Below are 20609 nucleotides of genomic sequence, written 5' to 3'. Positions count from 1 at the left end.
CACACTGCCCAGTTGTGTTCCACTGTGCTCTGTTGTGTTAGGCTTAGCTCGTACTCTTATTTCTATTGCACGCTTGTGACAGGGACAACAGTAGAGCTTCTCTGTGTTTTTTCGCACTCTTTTATCAGAGCTTGGATTTCAAAGAGGGGTCACTTGGGAGTGTGTGGGTCAGCCGTCAGAAGAGAGAACGTTAGACATGACCGCCATATCTGCCGGAGCCTTTTGTGTATGTTTGTATGTGTCTACCTAGCAGCCTTCTTGCCTCATCTGTTCTGCTCCACTCCACTCCTGACTGCTCTCTCCCGGCTGCCTTCATCATTTCTTTTGTCCTTCTAAACGCCGTCTTTTCTATCCGGCTTTGCATCGCTACTCAGCAAAACGCCTCTTTGCTCTCCCCACATCAAAGAATCGCTCAGAAATTTTGTGGACCGAAATTTTTTCCTCCCCCATCTCTTTCTTCTTGTCCTTTTTGAAAGTCTTTGAGCGAAGTTTTGCTTGTGATAACATCTCCACATTGTTCCCCCATTTCATTTTAGGATTGTGCTTTTCAAAAAAAGACACACACACACTGTGTTTGAACAGCAAACACAAATATAATCGCGTCACCACATCAAGGCTGGAATATTCACATACATGTGCTTGAACAACAGAAAACACTAGGACATGGTCTGATTATGCCTCTGTGTGTGTGTGTGTGTGTGTGTGTGTGCGCGCGTGAGCATGCGCTCTCATGGTGTAGTTCACAGGGTGTTGTATGGACTTGGAGGTTTTTCTCAGGGATCACAAAGGAGTAAAAGGAGTAGCCTATAGCACGCAGAAGAATGAGAAGAATACCCCATCACGTGCACGACTCACATACACACAAGCTCGCACGCACACACACACTCACACACATACGTGCGCATGCTCACACACACGCGTGTGTGTGATAACTGCATTGGTTTTCTGTGCTAACCTGAATTAAATCAGATGCTAGAAGCTCAAATGAGATGAATCCCTCCGGTCATATGAAGTTCATTGACAGATGCCTCAGTCTAATCTGTTATTTATGTATTTGTTTATGCTATGGCATCAAATGTTAAAAATCTTGATGTGCAGTGGGTTGTAAACAACGTCATATAGAACTACACTGAATAAACATGACATCATATAGACCAGGGGTCCCCAAACTTTTTCTGCGAGGGCCACATAACTTTCCCCTTCTCTGATGGGGGGCCGGGGTCAGTTTGTAACAGAAAAAGTGTGACGATCGCAGGGGTGCCTAAACGTAAAAATGTATTGTTTTCCAGAAAGCCACACAACCAAAAAACCCTCTCTGGGTTCTTCACAGAAAAAAAGTCAGGAAATATATAATGACACTTCCAAACAACCTTCTCTGGGTTCGGGTCTAGGATTTTTTTCTGGGGCTTGCCAGATAGGGGCACAGACTGCAGAAGGGTGGAATAGAATGTCACGCTCTATGTGTTCACACCAAACGGCAATGTGAATTTTCGCGTCGCTTTATTCACGAATATAAACATATTGATCCAGCGATCAAATTCGCACGAGTAAAGTGACGTGAAAATTCGCGTTGCGTTTGGTGTGAACATGAGGGCTGCAACTAACGACTATTTTAATAGTCGACTAGTCACCGACTATTGAAACGATTAGTCGACAAATCGGATAATTATTAATTTGTTCTTAAATTTAGCATGAAGTTGATTTAATTATGTGGCAAATGATAATAAACAAGAAAGATGGGTGCAATGAAAAATACATCTTTTATTGAACATTCATTAATTTAAAATACGTTTCTCAGGCACAGTCTGGCATAACGCTCGAGCTCTCTTTTATAGCGAAAATACGCTTATAAAATGTACATTGTATGTCATAAAAACCGTACTGGCTTGAATGTTACTTGAATCTCGCCGAGGCGAGTCAGACTCTGTTTCGTTCAACTGCCCGAGGGCTTCTTTAAATGTTCGTGCATCACCGCCATGATACGCACAGTCTGCTTTGCAACCTCTACAAGTAGTCTTTTTATTCGCCGTATCCAGGCTAAAATGCCACCAAACTTTAGAAGTTTTGGCACGCGAACCTGATGTTGACGCCGCGTTCCTGTATGTTACCGCTCAGAGACAGAGACACTATTGCGCATGAGCAACTCTCGGCAGAGATTATAATCAAGTGAGATGCGTCACTCTGTTGGAAAAGCGCGTGTGGCGACAATAGTCGACGATGGAATTCATCGTCGACTATTGCTATTATCGATTTTTGTCGACAACGTCGACTAATCGTTGCAGCCCTAGTGAACACACCTTAATAGTTAATAATGAAAATAGTTCATAGCTAGTCATCAATTTTATTATCAAATACAAATACACATATGGAAAAAAAATCTAAATGGGTCTCTGGTATTGTTCAGGGGGCCGGGCCAAATGTGGAGGTGGGCTGGATCCGGCCCGCGGGCCGTAGTTTGGGGACCACTGATATAGACATTAATATATTTCACTAACACTACATCTCAGAAAAAAGGTAGTATTTAGTGCTTTGTAGCAAATGGTCATGTAATTGGTTAGATTTGCAAGGTAATTTGATCTTCATATAATATTCTAAACTTAAAACTGAACCAAGTTGGTGTTTATGACGGCATAGCATGTGCACACAGCAAGTAGATGAGTGTTTGTGTGAATGTATAGAGTGTGTTTGTGTCTGTGTGATGAAATCCCAGCTGCTTCAATGGAGTACATCAGACGGAAAGACCAGAAGAGGGGTTTAGGGGGAGGATGGAGGACTGGAGTTAACCAGTAACCTCTATGGAGAAGAACAACAGACAGGCAGACAGACAGACAGAAACGAGGACAGAGAAGGAGACAGGAGGGCTGAGAGAGAGCCAGTGGGAGTTTAGAGTCAGGAAAAGGTTATTCAGCGAGTGAGGGCGTTTGATGAGCGTGACGGGCTGTTGTGTAATGGACGGGAACTTTAGCTCATGTTAAAGTCATTAGTGTAAGAAAAACAATTTTTACTGATTGTTTACTCAGGCTTCTGTGTGTGTGTGTGTGTGTGTGTGAGGGGGGTGTGTGTGTGTGGGAGGGGTTGTGCCCTGTTTGAGAGAAAGTTTATGTTTGTTCAGGACAAAGTTTGGAGTTTAACTACCTTTTTATGAGCGCAGCAGAGAGTTGACGCAGCCATAGTCCTGTTTGCCTTTTGTCGGCCGTCTATTACGTTTAGCATCTTCCTCAAAACACTAAAAATAACATTTTTATACACATACATATTTGTGTATGTATACCTTACATCTTTTTTCCACAGGCTTCAATTCTTGGTAGTAACAGGAACTGAAGCTGTATCAGTGGGGAGAATCAAATATTTAAATAGCAACAGAGGTACAGCATATATACATCAATACAACAGGTTTACAAAGAAAACGCTGTATAATAATTTACTCTTCATCTTAACATCCTACCTCCTTTGAGCCTCTCACCCCCTCACTCACTCGTTCCTGATAGATTATTCATCCCTTGCTCTACATCTCAGAGAAGACCAAAGCGATTGGATTCCCATTGACCCCTGGGGCTTCCCTTTCATTCACAGAAATGTAGGGATGAAAGAAGAGACGGGAGGGATGAGAGAGAGAGCATCTTCCTCTACATTCTGTAAATTATACATTTCAATTCACAGAGAAAAGGCAGATGTAAGAGAAGTATGATGTACTTGTTGTTTCTGCGTTGTTGAAGCATTGAAGGGTTCAGTGCCTTGCTAAAGGGCATCTCGAGACTTCATGGCTTCAGTGAGGCTTTCCTTGTGTTTCCTCGTGTGTATTTTTGTTTCCATGAATTCTATCTGCTGTAGTTTCTGTTCTCCACACATGCAAAGATGCGGAGACTGAGTGTGTGCGCACAAAACAACTACCTGGCCTGTCCTCTACTCCTCTAGATTTCCTGCTTATCTCCACCTGGCAGGTTTACGCCGAGGGAAATGTGTTCATGCCCAGAGCCTGAACCAAAGGATGCAAGAAAACAAAACAAGAAAAAAAACCTCACAGGGGGGTGGGGGGGTAAGAGGGGAGTGTAAAATCAATACAGGCGAGATTACAGTGACGGTCATGAAAGCTTTCATGTCTGAAAAAGAAAAGAGGAGAGGAAGGAAAACAAACATGCTTGGTTTAGCAATAGAGTGAGAAGGTGGAGAGAGAGATTTAACATTAGTTAAGGTAGAGTTGAGGGGTTTAGCAGGTCAATGCAGGTCTGTCCTTTTTAAATCCCATGACAAAAACAAAACGTGGAGAGCTATCAATGAAGTGGGAAGCATGTGCACTCACAAGATGGAAGTTAGTTCATGTTCTTAAATAGATATTTCATGGAATTTTGAGCGAATAAAAAGAAAGTGTGTTGTTACGGTGGATTGATTGAATGATAGAAACAATGCCAAACCACCGGCACAGCCATCAGAGAATAAAAGAGTGTATATGATAGACTTTGTTGTTGCGGTAGCTTCTGTCTGGTTGACAGAAAGATTGAGAGTGTGCGAAAACAATACAGGGATGACCAAAAAAAAAAAAGCGTGAGCAATGCCAAGAAGAGGCGAAAAATTTTCTCCTTCGTGATCACTCTGCCATATTCCCTCGTAAAGCAGCAGTGTGTAGGATTTGGAGAGAACATGAAACAGAAATGCTATGTTGCCATATTATTATAACCAGATAGAGTTCAAGCTTCATGTTTTGAGTTTGTGTGTGTGTGTGTGGGGGGGGGGGGGGGTGAACGTATGGCTGAATGGATGGATAGCCCTAATCCTAGAGGTGGCCTAGATTTGAAGCTCCTCATTCTGCTTATGGAGTTGACGACCTGCCTGTCATACAGTGTGCGTGTGTTCGGAGAACAATAGGCTCTTTAATGAGTGATGCTATTAGGCCTCGTGTGTGCATAAACGATCCTAATGCTGTACACGTGCCAAACAGAAGTCACTGACATGGTGGGTGGGGTGGACTTTGGTTCTAAACTTTCATTCTGACACAATGACCTGAGATTTTAAAAACTACATCTTGTAATGTCCAGAAGAAGTAAAAACAACAACCACACCCTCTAATTCCCTCCAGCCTGTGGTTACTTTATGTTGCCAAAAGTCCCCCAAAAAAGGAGAAGCAGAACATCTTCATTCAAGAACCTTGCAATACAATAAATCAAGTCATTTTAATTAAACTGCTACTTTACTACCACTGATTTATGGGCTAATTCAGAGGTTTATAACCTTTTTGATTAAACAGAGCAGACGGCAGCAGTCATATTTCTGGATTGGGAGGTGGACACCTTATGGCATTCTTCTACTAATGTCATGCTAAGATATATGAAGCATAGTGAAAGCATCATGCAACCTGAACTACTGTACAAAACACATGGAGATCAAAATGCTCATCAGGTGCTTATTGCCGAGTCTTGTTTTGTCAGAACTGAAAATCTGGCCTCACATGAGTTGGTGATCGCCTGTTCTCACCTTCATCTTCATGAAGACTTTGATTATGTGTTCAAAGCTTTCATCTACGAATAGGTTTCACTTTGACAACACAAAAAATCGTGCGTTTGAATGTGCCTGCTTAAGCTGATGTATTATTAACCCATGCTAGCAGTATTTTATGAACTGAGCAGTTTGCACATTGCAGGATGTGATATGTTAGGACATATTGAAGTTTTATAACGATAGAATGACAACAACCAAATACTGCAACCTCTTCACACCATAGTTGTGCAGAAACAAGATACTACACAACAGCATTGTAGCACTTTAGAGACCGGCTGAAAGGTTCAGATGAGCAAGGTCGTGGGGGGGTGTGTGTGTGTGTGTGTGCATGTGCGTGTGTGTGTGTGTGTGGGGGGGGGGGGGCTTTTTACCCACAAATTCAAGGATCATTTGCAGTCCCATTCAAGCTCTTGTTGCTGCTCCCCCCCTCCCTCCCTCCTCTCACCCACCATTTGGGCTGAAAAGAAATACGGCTGCAGAAGGAGGGGCTGTCCAGCTCTTATAATGTGTGTGTGTGTGTGTGTGTGTGTGTGTGTGTGTGTGTGTGTGTGTGTGTGTGTGTGTGTGTGTGTGTGTGTGTGTGTTTGTAAGTGCGCGTTGTGTTTGTTTGAATGGGTGGGGGCCAGAGGAGTGTGTGTGATAGATTGTGAACGGATCGGACAATAGGAGGATTGTATGCGATCTATATTCATGTGGCACAGATTCAGCGGCCATGTGGGCACACAGCAGGCTAGGACTGATCAGGCAGAAGGAGAGGGGTTGATTTAAAAAAACAGGAACAATTATATATACAAAATATTTTTCTGCCTGTAGACAGCTCAGATATGCAGAAAACCTGAATATGAACTCTTAAATCTGTCTTATTGTGTTTAAGGAGACACGGTATTTAAATTAGAGTGTATGCACGGTAAAAAGAATCCTGTTTGCATTCAGGTGAAAGCGGGACTCTCCTGAGAATAGCAGCACGTGAAAAAGGAGGGAAAAAAAGATTTCAAGGATATACAAGGTTTTCCAGTAGAGGTTGTTGGTAGTTTAATTAGATGCATAAATACTCTCATGATAAGTGTGTCACAGCGGTAAAAGAGGTGACACCAATAACTTTTGCAAAGTAGGGGAAGAGAATGAAATCACAGCTTAATAGCACAAGTGTGCCTGTTGGTTTTAATAAAGCTTGTTTAACTTTCAGCTATATTCCGAGTCCCACAGAGCAGAGAAGAAGGCAGGCGTGGAGAGTGAGAGTGAGAGCGACAGCGCGAGAAAACGAGTGATGATGAGAAATAAAGGGTGAGGCAGCCAGAACTCCTTGGTAACCAAAGCACAGAGGAACAGAGGGGCCAGTTCTACACCCCTCCCACTGAGTGTGTGTGTATATGTGTGTCTCTAAGGGTTGGACCGCCTCAGGGAAGAGCGGGGGGTTGAGGGGGGGTTGACCGACGAGGAAGAGAGAGAGGGAGAGATTGGGGTAGAGCCTCATTGTCAGCATCGTAGACACACACTCTCAGTAGCTCCGCTGTATAGTGAGAATGTGAGAAGTCGATGTCAGCACTCCTCCATCCTGTCTTTTTACCGGGATACATCCTTTCCGTGCCTTAGTAGGACAAGAGACACACACTCAACCGGAATAATGGTGTTCATTGGGACCTCGTTAAAGTCTGTGATTAAATACTTCAAAAGGAAAGGTAAGATATGTTTACTTCTGTTTACTGCTCATCCTGTCAGTACTTTGACAGTTGAAAACTAGTAAACAACAGAGATTCTGGCTTATTTTGAGCATTTCCTGCTCCCATACTAGCGTTAATGACTTGTTCATCATTTTATTACAACTAATGGTGCCCTGTGGGTGTGATAGTTTGACTGCTACCTCTGAGAGACCACCCCCTGTTGCTGTTACCAGGGAACCACTGGAACCAGACTTTACAAAGCCAACAACTAGTAGTTCCAAATGACCTGAAACAATGTGTAAAGGTTGTTGGCACTTGAAATCACAGCTCCTTTTTTTGAATTGTTTCTCTCTTTCCTCCTCCTTCAATGAATCATGTGTCACGGGAGCATCCACACTTACTTTATCGAAACTGTTTTCTGCACGTGAGGATGTGTGAAGCTGTTGACGCTTGCCAAGCTGCTTGCACTATCTCTAATCTCAGGTGTATTTATAGCTCGTCTGTGTACTGAAGTCAAGGCTGAAGTGATACTGTTAATCGTTAGCTCAGCATTTTAGTACTTCTCTTTATCTTATCTGGTTATCCTGCACATGCTTGCACTTTGCTCCTTAGCTGAGTACCTTGGCTCTCTCCACCTCAGTCTTTAGGGCGGATAATTGTCCACATCCAATTAAGTCTGGAGCGCCCATTTGGGTCTGTGTGATCGTGAGACTGACGGTCTTTGTAAGTAAAAGGGCGTAGAAACTTTTATTCCAAACAGTTTCATGTGAAAAGTTGCAAAGAACAAAAAGTTTCCACACGTAAGGAAAATTGAATACAACAACCACATTTCCAGCTACATTTGCTGTGTATGAGACGACAGCTGGGGTTCCATGAAGATATTTTAATCTGCAGCTTGAAGTTTTGCAAAAAAAAGTTGATAAAAATTTGATAAGGAAATAAAAATTTTACAAGCTCACTTGAGCTCAAAGAATAAAACCACTTTTGCTGATGTTTGCGAAATTTTAACTTGCGTGACTTACCAGCTGTTAACACTGCTTTCGTTATCATATATACTCCCAATTATTTCCTTCATCTTCAGCCACCATGCAGCATGTCCACTACTAGCCGAGACTTACGCACAATTACAGCTTGGTGAACTGAATGTTAGTCCTTAAGAGCGCTGATGGGGAGGGTCATCAACGACCCACCCACCATTTTACAAACTGAATCAGCATTAACAGAATATGATCCGTTTTATGGATCAATACTGGCAACCTCTCTGGTGTCTCCCCTTATGAAGCAGATTGTGTGTGGATGCAATGTCCAGGGTATAGTCTTTGGTGTACACAATGTTTGTGTCCATCAGAGATCTTTTCAGAGGCCGGTATCTGTTAATGGGCGTAGGGAGAGCTGGGATTAGTGGACTCCTGAAAGACTTTCGCGCCACAGTCCAGCATAGACCGTGTGTGTTGAGGGGCTTGAGGGTATTGTGGCATTGAAAGGCCTGATGTGGGGACTGATGCGGAGACACAATACAGGCTTTGTGTCCATAGTCTCCATGTCCTTGGTGCGCCTATAGTCTGACTGAAGCCTTTTCACTCAGATGGGAGGATGGGGAACGGCTACCTGTGCTGAGTGTCTGTGTGAAACATGAAATGTTAGGAAAGGAGAGTGTCCGTTCCTTATTAATCATGACAAGCTGATTTAAGGTTGTGCTTCCACAGCTGGGATGTCAGGTCACTGCAGATTCGACTCAGACCTGCTACTAGTGAACTTTTTGACTTTTGCATCATCCATGCGCTGTTGTGTCTCGTGCATCTGTCCAGGACCGGTGGCAAGGTCAGGCAAGTTTTGCCTCGTGTTGTGTTTGATCGATTATTCTGACCACTGAAAGCAAGACTGTATGAGGGGTCACATAATAGCAGTGGTTCCTCGTTTACAAATAGACAGTCTTGCAGTTTACACCGTCATCGCTATCACACCTTCAGCTACCTCATGTAACTGACTCACAGTAACTTAGGATACCAAAAGCTGGACTGATATGGAAGTTTAAGGGCCGATATCGATATTGGGAACGAACAAAGTCAGTGAACATATTTATTGGCCAATATTGTTTTGTTAGGTTAAAATTTAAAAAGAACAATGTATATTGTCTAAAATAACATCAGAGCACTTCTGTCTGCTCTTAAAAAGTATTCACATCAGCTGGCTAATATTGGCTAGTATCGACCATCTAATTTGTCGGTCAGGTCCCGCTTTTATTGCCCTCAGAGCTGAAACTACAGTTCAAAGTACACAGCTAATCTCTCAGTTAATCACACAATTAATTGATTAATAGCATAGTCTAAAAAATTTCAGGAAAATTTGAAGTCATATTCTCCCAGAACCCAAAGTGATACGTTCAGAATGCTTATTTTGGCACTCCGACACTCTAAATCCCAAATACTCTAAATTTTTTTGATTATAAATGACCAAAAAAAGACACTTCATTTGAAAAAAATACTTTTTGATAAATGAATAAATTTGTTCTTGTCAATCGAATCGAACACAATCAGTTAAAAAAAAAAGCCTCCAAAGGAGCCTTATTTATTTATTGACACATTAATTTCAGTCTTAGCCTAGAGCCTCTTTCACACCCACATATACAATAAATAACATGGCTCTGTTTATTTGATCGCATCATTGTTGTATTGCCTTAATCAAAAAAATTTGGTGCTTATTAATGTTGCTTATTGCATTCCTAGAGATGCAAAATATACCGCACTTACAATCGACCAATGGGCTGGCAGTTCGTGGTTTGCTAGACTGTGTACCAGGTTTGAAGGTAGCTGCTGACACGGAAGGGAAAAACTGAATAAATTTGTGAATGAATCAAAGGTGTGAGTAAGGACACGAATAAAGACAATGAACCCTCTCCTACCCTGCAGAAGCAGAGAATGGACGGCAGTTCTTCATGGAGTGGTAGAGATAGACGCTAAGGCTCCGGCAGCCCGGCAGCACCTTTCATAATTAAATGAAATTTACTGGTTCCATAAACATTGTGGTACCTTGTTCATGTTGGGCAAAGACTCGTTAGAATTGAACCTTTGCAGACGCTATTAGATTAACCTGTTTTATCTGTCAAACAGTTACATACACGTCTCACACTTTCCCTTACGACCAATTTGTAGTCGTAGACCCCCACCCTTTCCCCACTACCTTGAAAGCTTCTGTCCTCCCCCGAGAGACACACACACACACACACACACACACACATATGCTATCCATCCTCATTTGCACCTGTGAAAAAACACAAACAAAACACTCCCGTCCCTTTTCATGAGCCGTCCCCTTCCTCTGGTTCCTCCAGACTTCTCCTTCTGTCCCAGTTAGGTGGACAGTTGTTTTGGTCAACAGAGGGACACACACATAGACAAATATTTGGCTGGTAAATGGAGATAGCCCTCCACCCACGATCACCTACTCTGGCATGGATACGCTCTCTTGGTAAGTCTTGCCAGAGTCTGTACTGCAGTGCGATTTTCTTCTAAAAGAAGGCTGAGTTTACGGCGTTACAAGTGGAAAGATCAGCATCAAAATGTCCGGTTGATACTAACCTGATGATATCTGAGGAGGTGTGGACATGGTTGTTTGGTCTGTGTGGTTGGAATGGTTGTTAAGTTGTGAATGAATATTGAATAATGTTGAAATTCTTTGAGCGATAGCTAGTCTATGGTTTTAGGCGACAAAAATTTGGCTCATTTTTTGTTTATTACATATTTTCCATTTGTTTTAATTATGTATTTATTTTAACTACTTTCCGATACAGTAGCTTTTTTGAGTAGATTTTAGTCATTGTGAGTTGTGTTGTCAGATAGTCAGTTCCCTCCAAGTTGTTCACTGCTTCTTTGAGGTGTGTGTGTGTGTGTGTATGTGTGTGGCCTCCTGTGGGATGTCTCAGTTAGGTGTCGTGCTGATGGTGCGGAGACTGACACCTCGATGTAAGACGCCCTCATTGTCCCCTTCTACTCTTCACCCTGATAGAAACAAAGCTTCTAAATTAAACTGCTCTAACTTTTAGAGGAAAAGATCATATTCACTGGTTCATTTTTATCTTTTCAGTAAGATAGGAATATGAAATGTCTAGCCTAGCGAGACTGGCTTAGCAAATATCTACAGACTACGACTGTACGGAAAATAAATGATTTTGGTTTTTGAAGAAAGGTCTTGTAAAAATTATCTTACCGTGATCTGTGTGTCTCCACAGCGGTGTCTAACCTGGATGAGGAGAGCAAGTGGACGGTCCACTACACAGCTCCGTGGCACCAGCAGGAGAATGTCTTCTTACCAGGCAGCAGGCCGCCCTGTGTAGAAGACCTGCACCGCCAGGCCAAAGTCAACCTGAAGACAGCACTCCGAGGTAAGGGTTGTTAGACAAGGAATTAGTTGGAGGAGTCAAAAAATGTGAAATATTTTAACTCATTTCTGACTAATAGATAATTAACTAGCAACTTTTTTGGCTTACTTTGGCCTCATGTCATGTTGCATTGTCTCTTTATCCATATGTTGGTGCTCTTTACAGTAGTGAGGCCTTCATGACATATGTAGGAACTGCGCTCACTCTTGCAGCCTCTGTCTACAGCTGCATGGAGGCTAGCAGCTAGTTAGCATGCTCTGTTAACTTAAAAGTACCTGTAGACTGTGTATAATGAAGGTGTAGCCACTGTGTTTGTGTCTTAATGCTGCACTGGGAGACTAACATCTGAGCCTGTTGTTTTCCCATGGAAACACATTAACTTTATCCCGAAAAAGGCTGAAACCACCTTAAGCAGGTGTAAAATTCAATGTCAATTTCTTTTTGACAAAAGTGCTTCTGACTGAATTATCAATAATCGTGTCCATTGAGAAATCCCACATTGTGCATTTCTTTAAAAATAAATAGAAACGCAGCTTCTGAAAGTTGCTATGCCTTCTCCGTTTCCCTTTGCAAGGTCATGCCATCTCTGTGTCTTGTGTTTAAAAAATGCACACACCTGTTATTTGTGGTCAGCTCAATGTTTTGTCAACTACAGAAGGGTGTGACATCATTTTCCCCTCCCGCACCATCAGTCTTAAAGTTACACAACCCTCTTGTCAAACCAATATGGAAAGTCACAATAACAAACTCCCACAGCAGGAGGTAAGTCGTGTTGCCCACTAGTTTCCCAGAACATTTTGGAGAAGTTGGTGTGAGAAATGCAGTGTGTACATATACAGAGGAGATGAAGAAGAAGAGGGGGGGGAGTAGACATTGTAACCTTATGCTTATGGTGTGAGTGTGTAGGTGACTCACACAAATACTCAGGGTTTTTATCTTTCCCATTGTTTGAACCCTTTGTGCGTATTACTTCCTGCAATATTGATGTTGCTTAGTATGCAAACACCACCTGGGATTTAGGATTAACCCCCCCCTCCCCATCCTGTCATCACACCGCCCTATCATCTTGTCATCACCACCAAGCCCCAGGGGTCCCAACAGAAAGCCAACAGGTGTCCAATGAGAACACCTGTGCTGTCCATTCTGACATTGTTTGCTTGTCCACTCCCAGGAAGTTTAGAATGAATTGTTTTTTGTTTTCTTTTTAAGGATTTACGGTTCTCCAATGTCACTTAAAATACAGTGATTAAATTGTTTAATCCCATTATTTGTGTAAATTTGCAATAGCCAACAGTATTTCTACAGTGTTACCTTTTAGATGATGAATCAGGAGGGTAAAGTGTTTACAGCTACTGCAACTCCTATGATCACAATGTTCAGTGGCAGGCAGATGAACGTGGCACATGGCAGCAGACACGGGTTTGCTGCACACCAGAATAATCAATACCCAATCAGATGTTGGTGTCCATCCTCTGGGACGCTCACATGGGTCTAAACTCAAAGGTGAACTACTGCAGGCGGGTCGTTGGCGACAGAAAACGTGCGGGCATGGTCGAAATCTGCCGGGGAAGTTACGTAACACTCGTATGATGAGTGTCAATAATTGCCAAGTATTGGGCTTCAGGTCTTTCACTAACGTCGTTCCAAAGACAAATTACCTTCATCGTCATCATCATCATCATCCAATCGCATCATTACCAGCCTAATAAAAGCTGGTTTCATATATAGGGTAATGTTAAAGATGGGTTCAAATAAAATTTGCAAAAGAAACTTGTGACGGGAAACATCATCAACTAAATGCATTTACCGTTCATTACATTGTACTCAGGCTCCAAATACTAGAAGTTTACTACATAAATCATTACACCTCCACTAAGCGGATCTTTTATATTTACCTGGCATGTTAATCAGACACAGAAAAACTGCATTTAAAACTTATGCATTCTGTGATAACAGAGGAATATTGAGATCATTTCATTTAACTGCATGTCTTGATGATGTTAAACTGCATTGCTTTACATTTGTATTTGCACAATTGTGTACAAATGCATGTACATGTACACTGACATACAGGGAGAAGGCAATTAGAAGCCACTTTCTAATACCACAGTGACAAGAAGAAGTAGAATTATTTCTTCACTTTTGTTAAAACTAGAACCTTTTTGCACACAAATTACATTAGTTGCAATATGTTATTTGTAAGTTGTTTACATGCAATATTTCTGAATTTGGCAATCAAATTTTGATACAATATTTGTGTATGAAATTTTATAAAGAAAATATTAAAAAAAACTCCAGCATTTGTAAAAATTAGAATTAATGTAGAGCTGAATTACAGTGTACGGATGTTCTATCCAAAACTTGTTATTTCGCCATGCTTGTCTTAGCTCATGTCTCTTCCCACTCTCTTGTTGTCATTTCTGCCTAGCAACAGACACTGAGCATATTAGAGCTTATTTATTTAATCAACCATCCCCGATCACTCAACACCAATCATCTGAACAGCTCTCCTCCCCGTCATCATCATCCTCATCCTCATTATCATCACGCTTTAAAAATCCTCTCTTCCACACCGCTACCACCTCAGCTTTTTGTCACAGTTGCTATCTTTCCCAAACCCATTAGGAGCCATTAACGGACAGTATTATACATGCACCTCCACTGACATGGGTTATAATTAGATATGGAGAAAGATGGAAAATAAAAGGCAGCATTTTTGAGTTGCCAAGCTTTTAGTGAGGAGTGTGTTTTCGTACACGTCTGCAATGAATTAAAAAAGCTGTTGCATGAATGAAGATAAAATACTGGGTAGGTTTTATTTTAAAGGTTACTGGATCAAATGTAAGATTTAAAGACTAACCTAGTGAAAGTCAAATAAACATTAACGTGCTGCAGATATCAACGTTTTTTGCTTTATATCAATATGATTAACAAGCGAGGGTTTGCCAGACACACACAGTTAGTTTAGCATGTAAACGTAGTACTATGCAGGTACTTAGCTATGAAAACACAAGAAATCCATTTGTAGATATTTGCAAAGAGAAACAAAGAAGGATGATGTGCTAAATGGAGGGAGGAGGGACACTCCTGCCATCTGTATGTGACAGACTGAAACTGATACTCCCTCTTCTGGTCACGCATAAACACTCACACATACATCTTATCACACATTCATAAACACACACAGACACACACACCATACATCCCCGTCACAGCAGTTGGTGAAAAGACGAGGTGTGATCAGCGCTTGGCAGCATCCAACAGGGAGTGTATGCCTGAAACACACACATGCGTGCGCATGCGCACATACACACACCCACTTACACACACACACACACACACACACACCAACACACACACACACACGCACGCATTTGAGAAGTGTTCCACAGTTCCACAGCTGTGTTTGTTTAATTGTCTGAATTATGCTGAATGTACAACTCCACTTGCATACATAATGAGTGTTGTGTTTGTATTGATTGTTTAATGTATTAAAACATTTAAAACAACAAATTGTATTAAAGAATGTATTATAAAAATGTCTTACATCCATAAACAGTGAATGATGAAGGGAATGTAATGGTTTTGATCATAGTTCATATTAATTAATTATCATAATGAGTCTCCGGATCTCCTCAAAATCCTGTTTGATCCACAGATCGATCAGAGGTTCAATATTTCCTCCTTGACATGTTTCTCTCTCTTCTGTGTGTCATCCAGAATGTGACAAGTTGAGGAAAGATGGTTTCCGGAGCTCCCAGTACTACTCGCAGGGTCCCATCTTTTCAGACCCGCCACAGTCCTCCAGCAGCCTGCAGGATGATGAAGACGATGACAATGATAAGAAGGTACACATACCTCCATCATCTTTACATGATGGGATCCATGTTCACCCTCTTCTGAAACACACCCAACACTCTCCAGGAGTGTGTGCTCACAGCGGCGCCACCTAAACTCACCTCCACTGATGGTGTCGTTCTGCTCCCTAGTGGTCAGAAACAGAAATACATGCTGAATCTGAAGGATGTTCAGTATTTGTTTGTTTTACACAAATGCTACTTTCATTCCACCACAATCCTGGACTTTATACATTCATGATAAACTTGGAAAAGTTACTGAATTTGAAAATACACATTTTCAGTCCAGGCGAAGTATTTGACTAAATGATAACGTGAGAAAGTTTAAGAGATGTCATGGAATTATGCTTCAAAAATACCTGTGTATGTATTCAGAATAACCTATATTGGTCAACCTTGATTTACTTAAACCAAGTTATTGTGTTATCAAACCAGATATCTTGCTATTAGTTTTATTTGAATATACTGTCACTGTGGTAGTTTGATATATCATTTTGTAGTTACACAGACGATTCAGAGGATGTGCCATCATGAAAATCTGCAATATTTACAAAACTTGATATTCCATCAGTTGAATGTTTCAGCTGATACTGTCCTCTTTCAGTTGTATTGGACTGGGATTATTGCTGCATTGATAACCAATACCAGTGCCGTCATAAATAATGACGAAGCAGGCCTGAGCTGAATGTTCTGTCAGTACTTTGAGAATAATTAGAGAATAAACACTTGATGTCATCGATTAGTTACAACGATATGACGTTCATCTTGTTTATCTAATGTGACAGAAAAGGAGGGTGAGAGGAAGAGGAGGCAGTCAGAAGCTGTCATTTATGGTGCAGATCATTAGTATGTCACCAGATATTCCTCCTCTGCTCGCCATTATTCACCGTAAGAAACATCCACACGTGACATGAGGGGTCCTGCCAGGGTCAGAGGGCCTCTCTCTGTTATTATCAGGGTCTCTTTTGTCCCAATGAGCCCCTTGATTCCCCTCCCCTGGTTCCAACCCTTGACCTTTATAACATCACTATTGTCTTTTGCTCTCTGCACTCTCCTCCCAGAGCCCTCGTTAGTTGTCTCCACTGCACACTCGCTCCCTAAACCAGTACCCTTCCTCTTTAACCCCCCTACTCCCCTGTTCCACTGTTGTTCTCCTCTCATCCCCGTCACATCCTGTTGTCCTGAGTCCAGTAAGCCTAACTCCACCTGACAGCAGCTTCAGAAGGCGAACTCCTGCATGAGCCACAACAATGCAAAATAACAAGCCATGTGTGCTACTAATTCTGTATGTTGAGTTTTTTTCTGTCCATCCTCCCCTCCTTTCTCTCTTCTATTACTTCCCTCAATTTACTCATCCATGCATGCACGGTCTGCATAAGGGCAACAATAGCCGTCTTCTCTAGTCACTTGGATGTTTGTGATAAACAGTAGTGGACACATAGAATGACGAGCAGGGTTAGATGATGGAGATTCTGTCAGAATTTGTTCCATGGCGGTAAAGCTTCAGGTGTTCCTCATGTGATCATTGATGGGACGATGTAGCAAAAGTAAGGATGCATGATTTTGCTCCCTGAATTAATCTGTAATCTTTATGAAGGATAATTTGGGTAAACGTTTGGACTCAATGGGTATGTACAACCAGGCTCAAATGGAGATGATTCTGACTTGCAGATATTTTTGCTGTTGATTTAAAGGCTCATTTTCAAGTCTGCATGCTGTAATCAGACAGTTATCGGCTGAGTCTCTAGCAGGGATGGGAATTTGAAACTGGAATTTTTAGAGAACTGGCTTTGTTACCTCTGAGAATCCACACTGTATGACTCCAAGATCATCAATTCCAAATCCTACAAGGGAATTTAAAAGCAGAGACGGCGTTACACAGAAAAAGGTGTTGTAACAACACACAATTTGTTCATTTTGCCCCACTGAGGTAAAAAGGTTTGTGCACCCCTTTGTTTAGGGAATTTACAAAATCAGACTGATAAGCAGAATCAATGTCAATTAATTAATCCTGTTCATTCCAATCGTTGTTCTTTTGAGTCAAAGATGGAGAACTTAGAGTGAAGAGTTCTCCACACATGAATGATCCTCTCTGTTGTATCAATGGCGTTTTTAATCTGCCATCTCCAGCCGCTCCGTTTGCTCTGATTATTGCCTGTGTGTGGGTGTGTGTGGGTGTCTGTTTTAGTATGATTGATTTTAGAAGTCCTCTAAAGGTCATGCTAGTGTGGTTTATTAAAGTTTCTGTATGACATTACAGCCTGAACATTCAGTCAATTATAGTTTTAGACAATTAAGTTTGATTGTTTTTATTTGGTTTTTAATCTTGCTCCCAGTATCTTCTTGACCTTTTTGCTCTGGATTTTTATTGAGCATCATGTTTGGGCTCTAATTCTTCTTCTATTGCCTTTCATCGCCCTGGTTTCATCTCTTCCACCATCATTTTATTTCCCTTATTTGTATCTTTTTTCCTCCCTTTTGTGTTCATTTCTCTTCCTCTTTTAATCTGACTTACATGTTGTCTTTTTCATTCCCTCTTATCATTATCTGTCTCCTCTTTTTCTCGTACTTTAATCGACTCTCATCGCTCCCTGCTTCATGTTTTATGTCTTAACCTTCTCTCTCTCTCTCTCTCTCACTCTCTCCCCTCTAGTCCACAGCTTCATCAGTGGAGGATGACAAATCTCAGCACTCCATGAGGCCCCAGACCCTGCAAGGAGGAGGTGACAAAGGGGATGTTTCAGAAGTTGACGGACAGGTGGTATGGACCAAAGCCACACCCCTCCCAACCCCAGAAGAGAAGATGAGGCAGACGGCCCAGGCTGTGCCCACAGACATAGTCGCCATCAATGTCACAGGTATGACAAAAGGTCATCTTCATCCCTATCGACCATCTCTCAATCACTAGAGCCCCCATTAGAAAACAAACATCCCACTCCTCTAGTGTCATGTAGCACAGTGACGTAGGTAGGTCAAACTAGTTGGATCTGGCTTCAAACATCTCTGGTGTGTTCTATAACATCAACCTCTTATCTGCAGTCACACACTGTCTCTTTTGCTTTCATACTTGTCACGATACTTTGAGGTCAAGTCTTAAGTATTACAATTCTACAAAATTTCTGAATTATTGTTTGACTTTGTTTCATTCTACATCATTTGTATGAGTTTTATCAGACAGTAATTTAGTCTGGAGGACTTTTAAATGTTAGGGCAAAATGCTAATTGCACCCGCAACAAAACTTGAACCATTAAACATCCCTCATGCGGAAAACTGTCCTAAAGAAACCTAGACTGAATCTACAAGCTGCAAAAGTTATGATGAGGGGAAACACAATGTGGTAAATGTATGATTTTAGGATTTATGGGCTTTTCCAAATGTTTTGGAAATTTTAACAAAAAATTCTCCATATGGGCAGGTACATATCAGTTGTAAATAAAAATTTGGGGAAAAATCAAATACTTTGAAGCTGAAAACATGTATACTGACTTTTTGCAGTTAAGGAAACTGTTAACTGCAACTTTAAGCTGCCAGTGTTGTTTTTGAAGATGCAAGTGATAGCAAGCAGAGATGAAGCAGTTGCTCTCAGAAAAACATCGAAACACGACACCAAAAAGAAAAAAGCTAGGATACTTAAATGAATCGATATTTTCCTTACCTCGAAATTGTTGTTTTGACAGTACTGTAGGGGTGACTGTTGGTGCTTTCACAAAATATTCCCACAAAAGTATTGTGTAAATGATGGCTGATCTGGAACAGCTGAAAGTCTTTAATAAGTTTACAAACTTCCATCACTTTAACACCGTTAAAGTGCACCCCTAACATGTTGTATCTTGTGTTTGTTTTTTTTTTTATCACACTTCATAACTCAATAAAATGAAAGGAAAATTGACTGTGTCTTAAATCAGCCCTGTGAGGCTGAGTAGATACAGATTCCTCAATTACTGCATCCACTCATCCACTGAGCAGAAAAACTGTACATGTCAGTCATGGATGTCTGCATCTCCTCCTGTATCTCTGAGTAATTTCTCCCCCTTCCATCATGCCTCTGTGATATTGACCTTCACCTTGCTTTATGCGTGAGTGTGAGCGAGCATTTATGTGCGAAAAATGGTTTGACAGCTTATCCGAGGGTCAAGGCTTTTCACTGACTTTATGTCAGTTCGCAGGGCGTTTGACAGACGCACTGTCGAGCATGGCAAAATATGTCAACACAATTCCCTGGTTAGCATGTCACAACTTCAGTGCTAGCCGCCACACATACACACTGATAAAAACATCTCATTCTGCAATTTCTGGGGTTAAATTTTGAGTTTGATATGTAAAAGTACAGTGAAAATATATTCTAGTTCACTATGAACCTCTGTGTTTTATCTGAGGTCAAGGCCAAAATTCCTGTGATTGAGCCATCTTTTAGATACTGATGAGCAGTTAATGTGTTCACTGTTGACTTCACCTGCTGTCACTTTTCATTAGGGCGAGTGAAACAAACACACACACACTTTGTCATGTTTATGGAGAATGTGTGAGACACAATCTGTACTCATATCACTTTCTACCCCCTGAACGCCTGCAGGCTGTTAACAGCTAGCTAGAAAGTGCAGTTCCTGGTGAAACCTTCCTTCTAAGAAACAGGGCAGTAACTTAGTGATAATTGACTATTTACTGACTATTTACTGCTAAATTTAAAGCTACATTTAGCATTAAAAATGATTGCGAGTATGATTTGTTGGAACAGAAACATGACTGTAATGATCAAGTATGAACAAAAAGCTATGAGTATATATTCCAACTCCTTCAGTGGCATTCATAATCTCAGACCTGCCTTTTTTATATATGTTTATTTAAAAGCTACATCAGATGTCCATAGTTAAAACTGTTGTTAGATTATATAATCTTATATATAATGAATACAATAATAAATTATGTCATGAAAACTTGAGTAACAAGGACAATATACAACCCAACTTAAATACAGGGATTCAGTGAAAGGTATTTTCATCAACGAATGACAGCATGAGTGTTGGTTACATGCTTCACATCTGCCTTGTGTGTTTGTGTGTGTGTGTGTGTGTGTGTGTGTGTGTGTGTGTGTGTGTTTAAGTGTTTGTGACAAGAGCATGTACTCCACGGTTCTGTTTCTCACATTTAGTGTTGCAAAATAACTACACCAACAACAATAAAATCATCAGCCCGTGGGTCAAAAGTCAAGTCCTTGCAGC

At 41.2% G+C, this 20609-nt stretch overlaps 1 protein-coding gene across 6 annotated transcripts in view; it reads left to right on the top strand.

The window, feature by feature from the left end:
* nhsl1b (NHS-like 1b) overlaps positions 1-20609 on the top strand; it is a 107884-nt gene that overhangs the window by 74482 nt on the left and 12793 nt on the right. For 5 of the 6 annotated variants that reach the window (XM_086189591.1, XM_086189588.1, XM_086189590.1 and 2 more), the window contains exons 2-4: positions 11383-11535; positions 15253-15380; positions 18043-18247. In XM_086189591.1, the coding sequence (XP_086045717.1) occupies positions 11383-11535; positions 15253-15380; positions 18043-18247 (486 nt within the window). Of the gene's footprint in view, positions 1-7007; positions 7173-11382; positions 11536-15252; positions 15381-18042; positions 18248-20609 lie in introns of those variants that run through there. The other variant, XM_086189592.1, reaches the window with a different exon arrangement.

This window comes from Aulostomus chinensis, chromosome 20, assembly GCF_037954235.1.
Source record: "Aulostomus chinensis isolate RoL2024-O1b breed Wild chromosome 20, RoL_Achi_v1.0, whole genome shotgun sequence".
In the NCBI taxonomy this organism is placed as follows: domain Eukaryota; kingdom Metazoa; phylum Chordata; class Actinopteri; order Syngnathiformes; family Aulostomidae; genus Aulostomus; species Aulostomus chinensis.
This window is presented reverse-complemented; position numbering and strand designations above follow the sequence as displayed.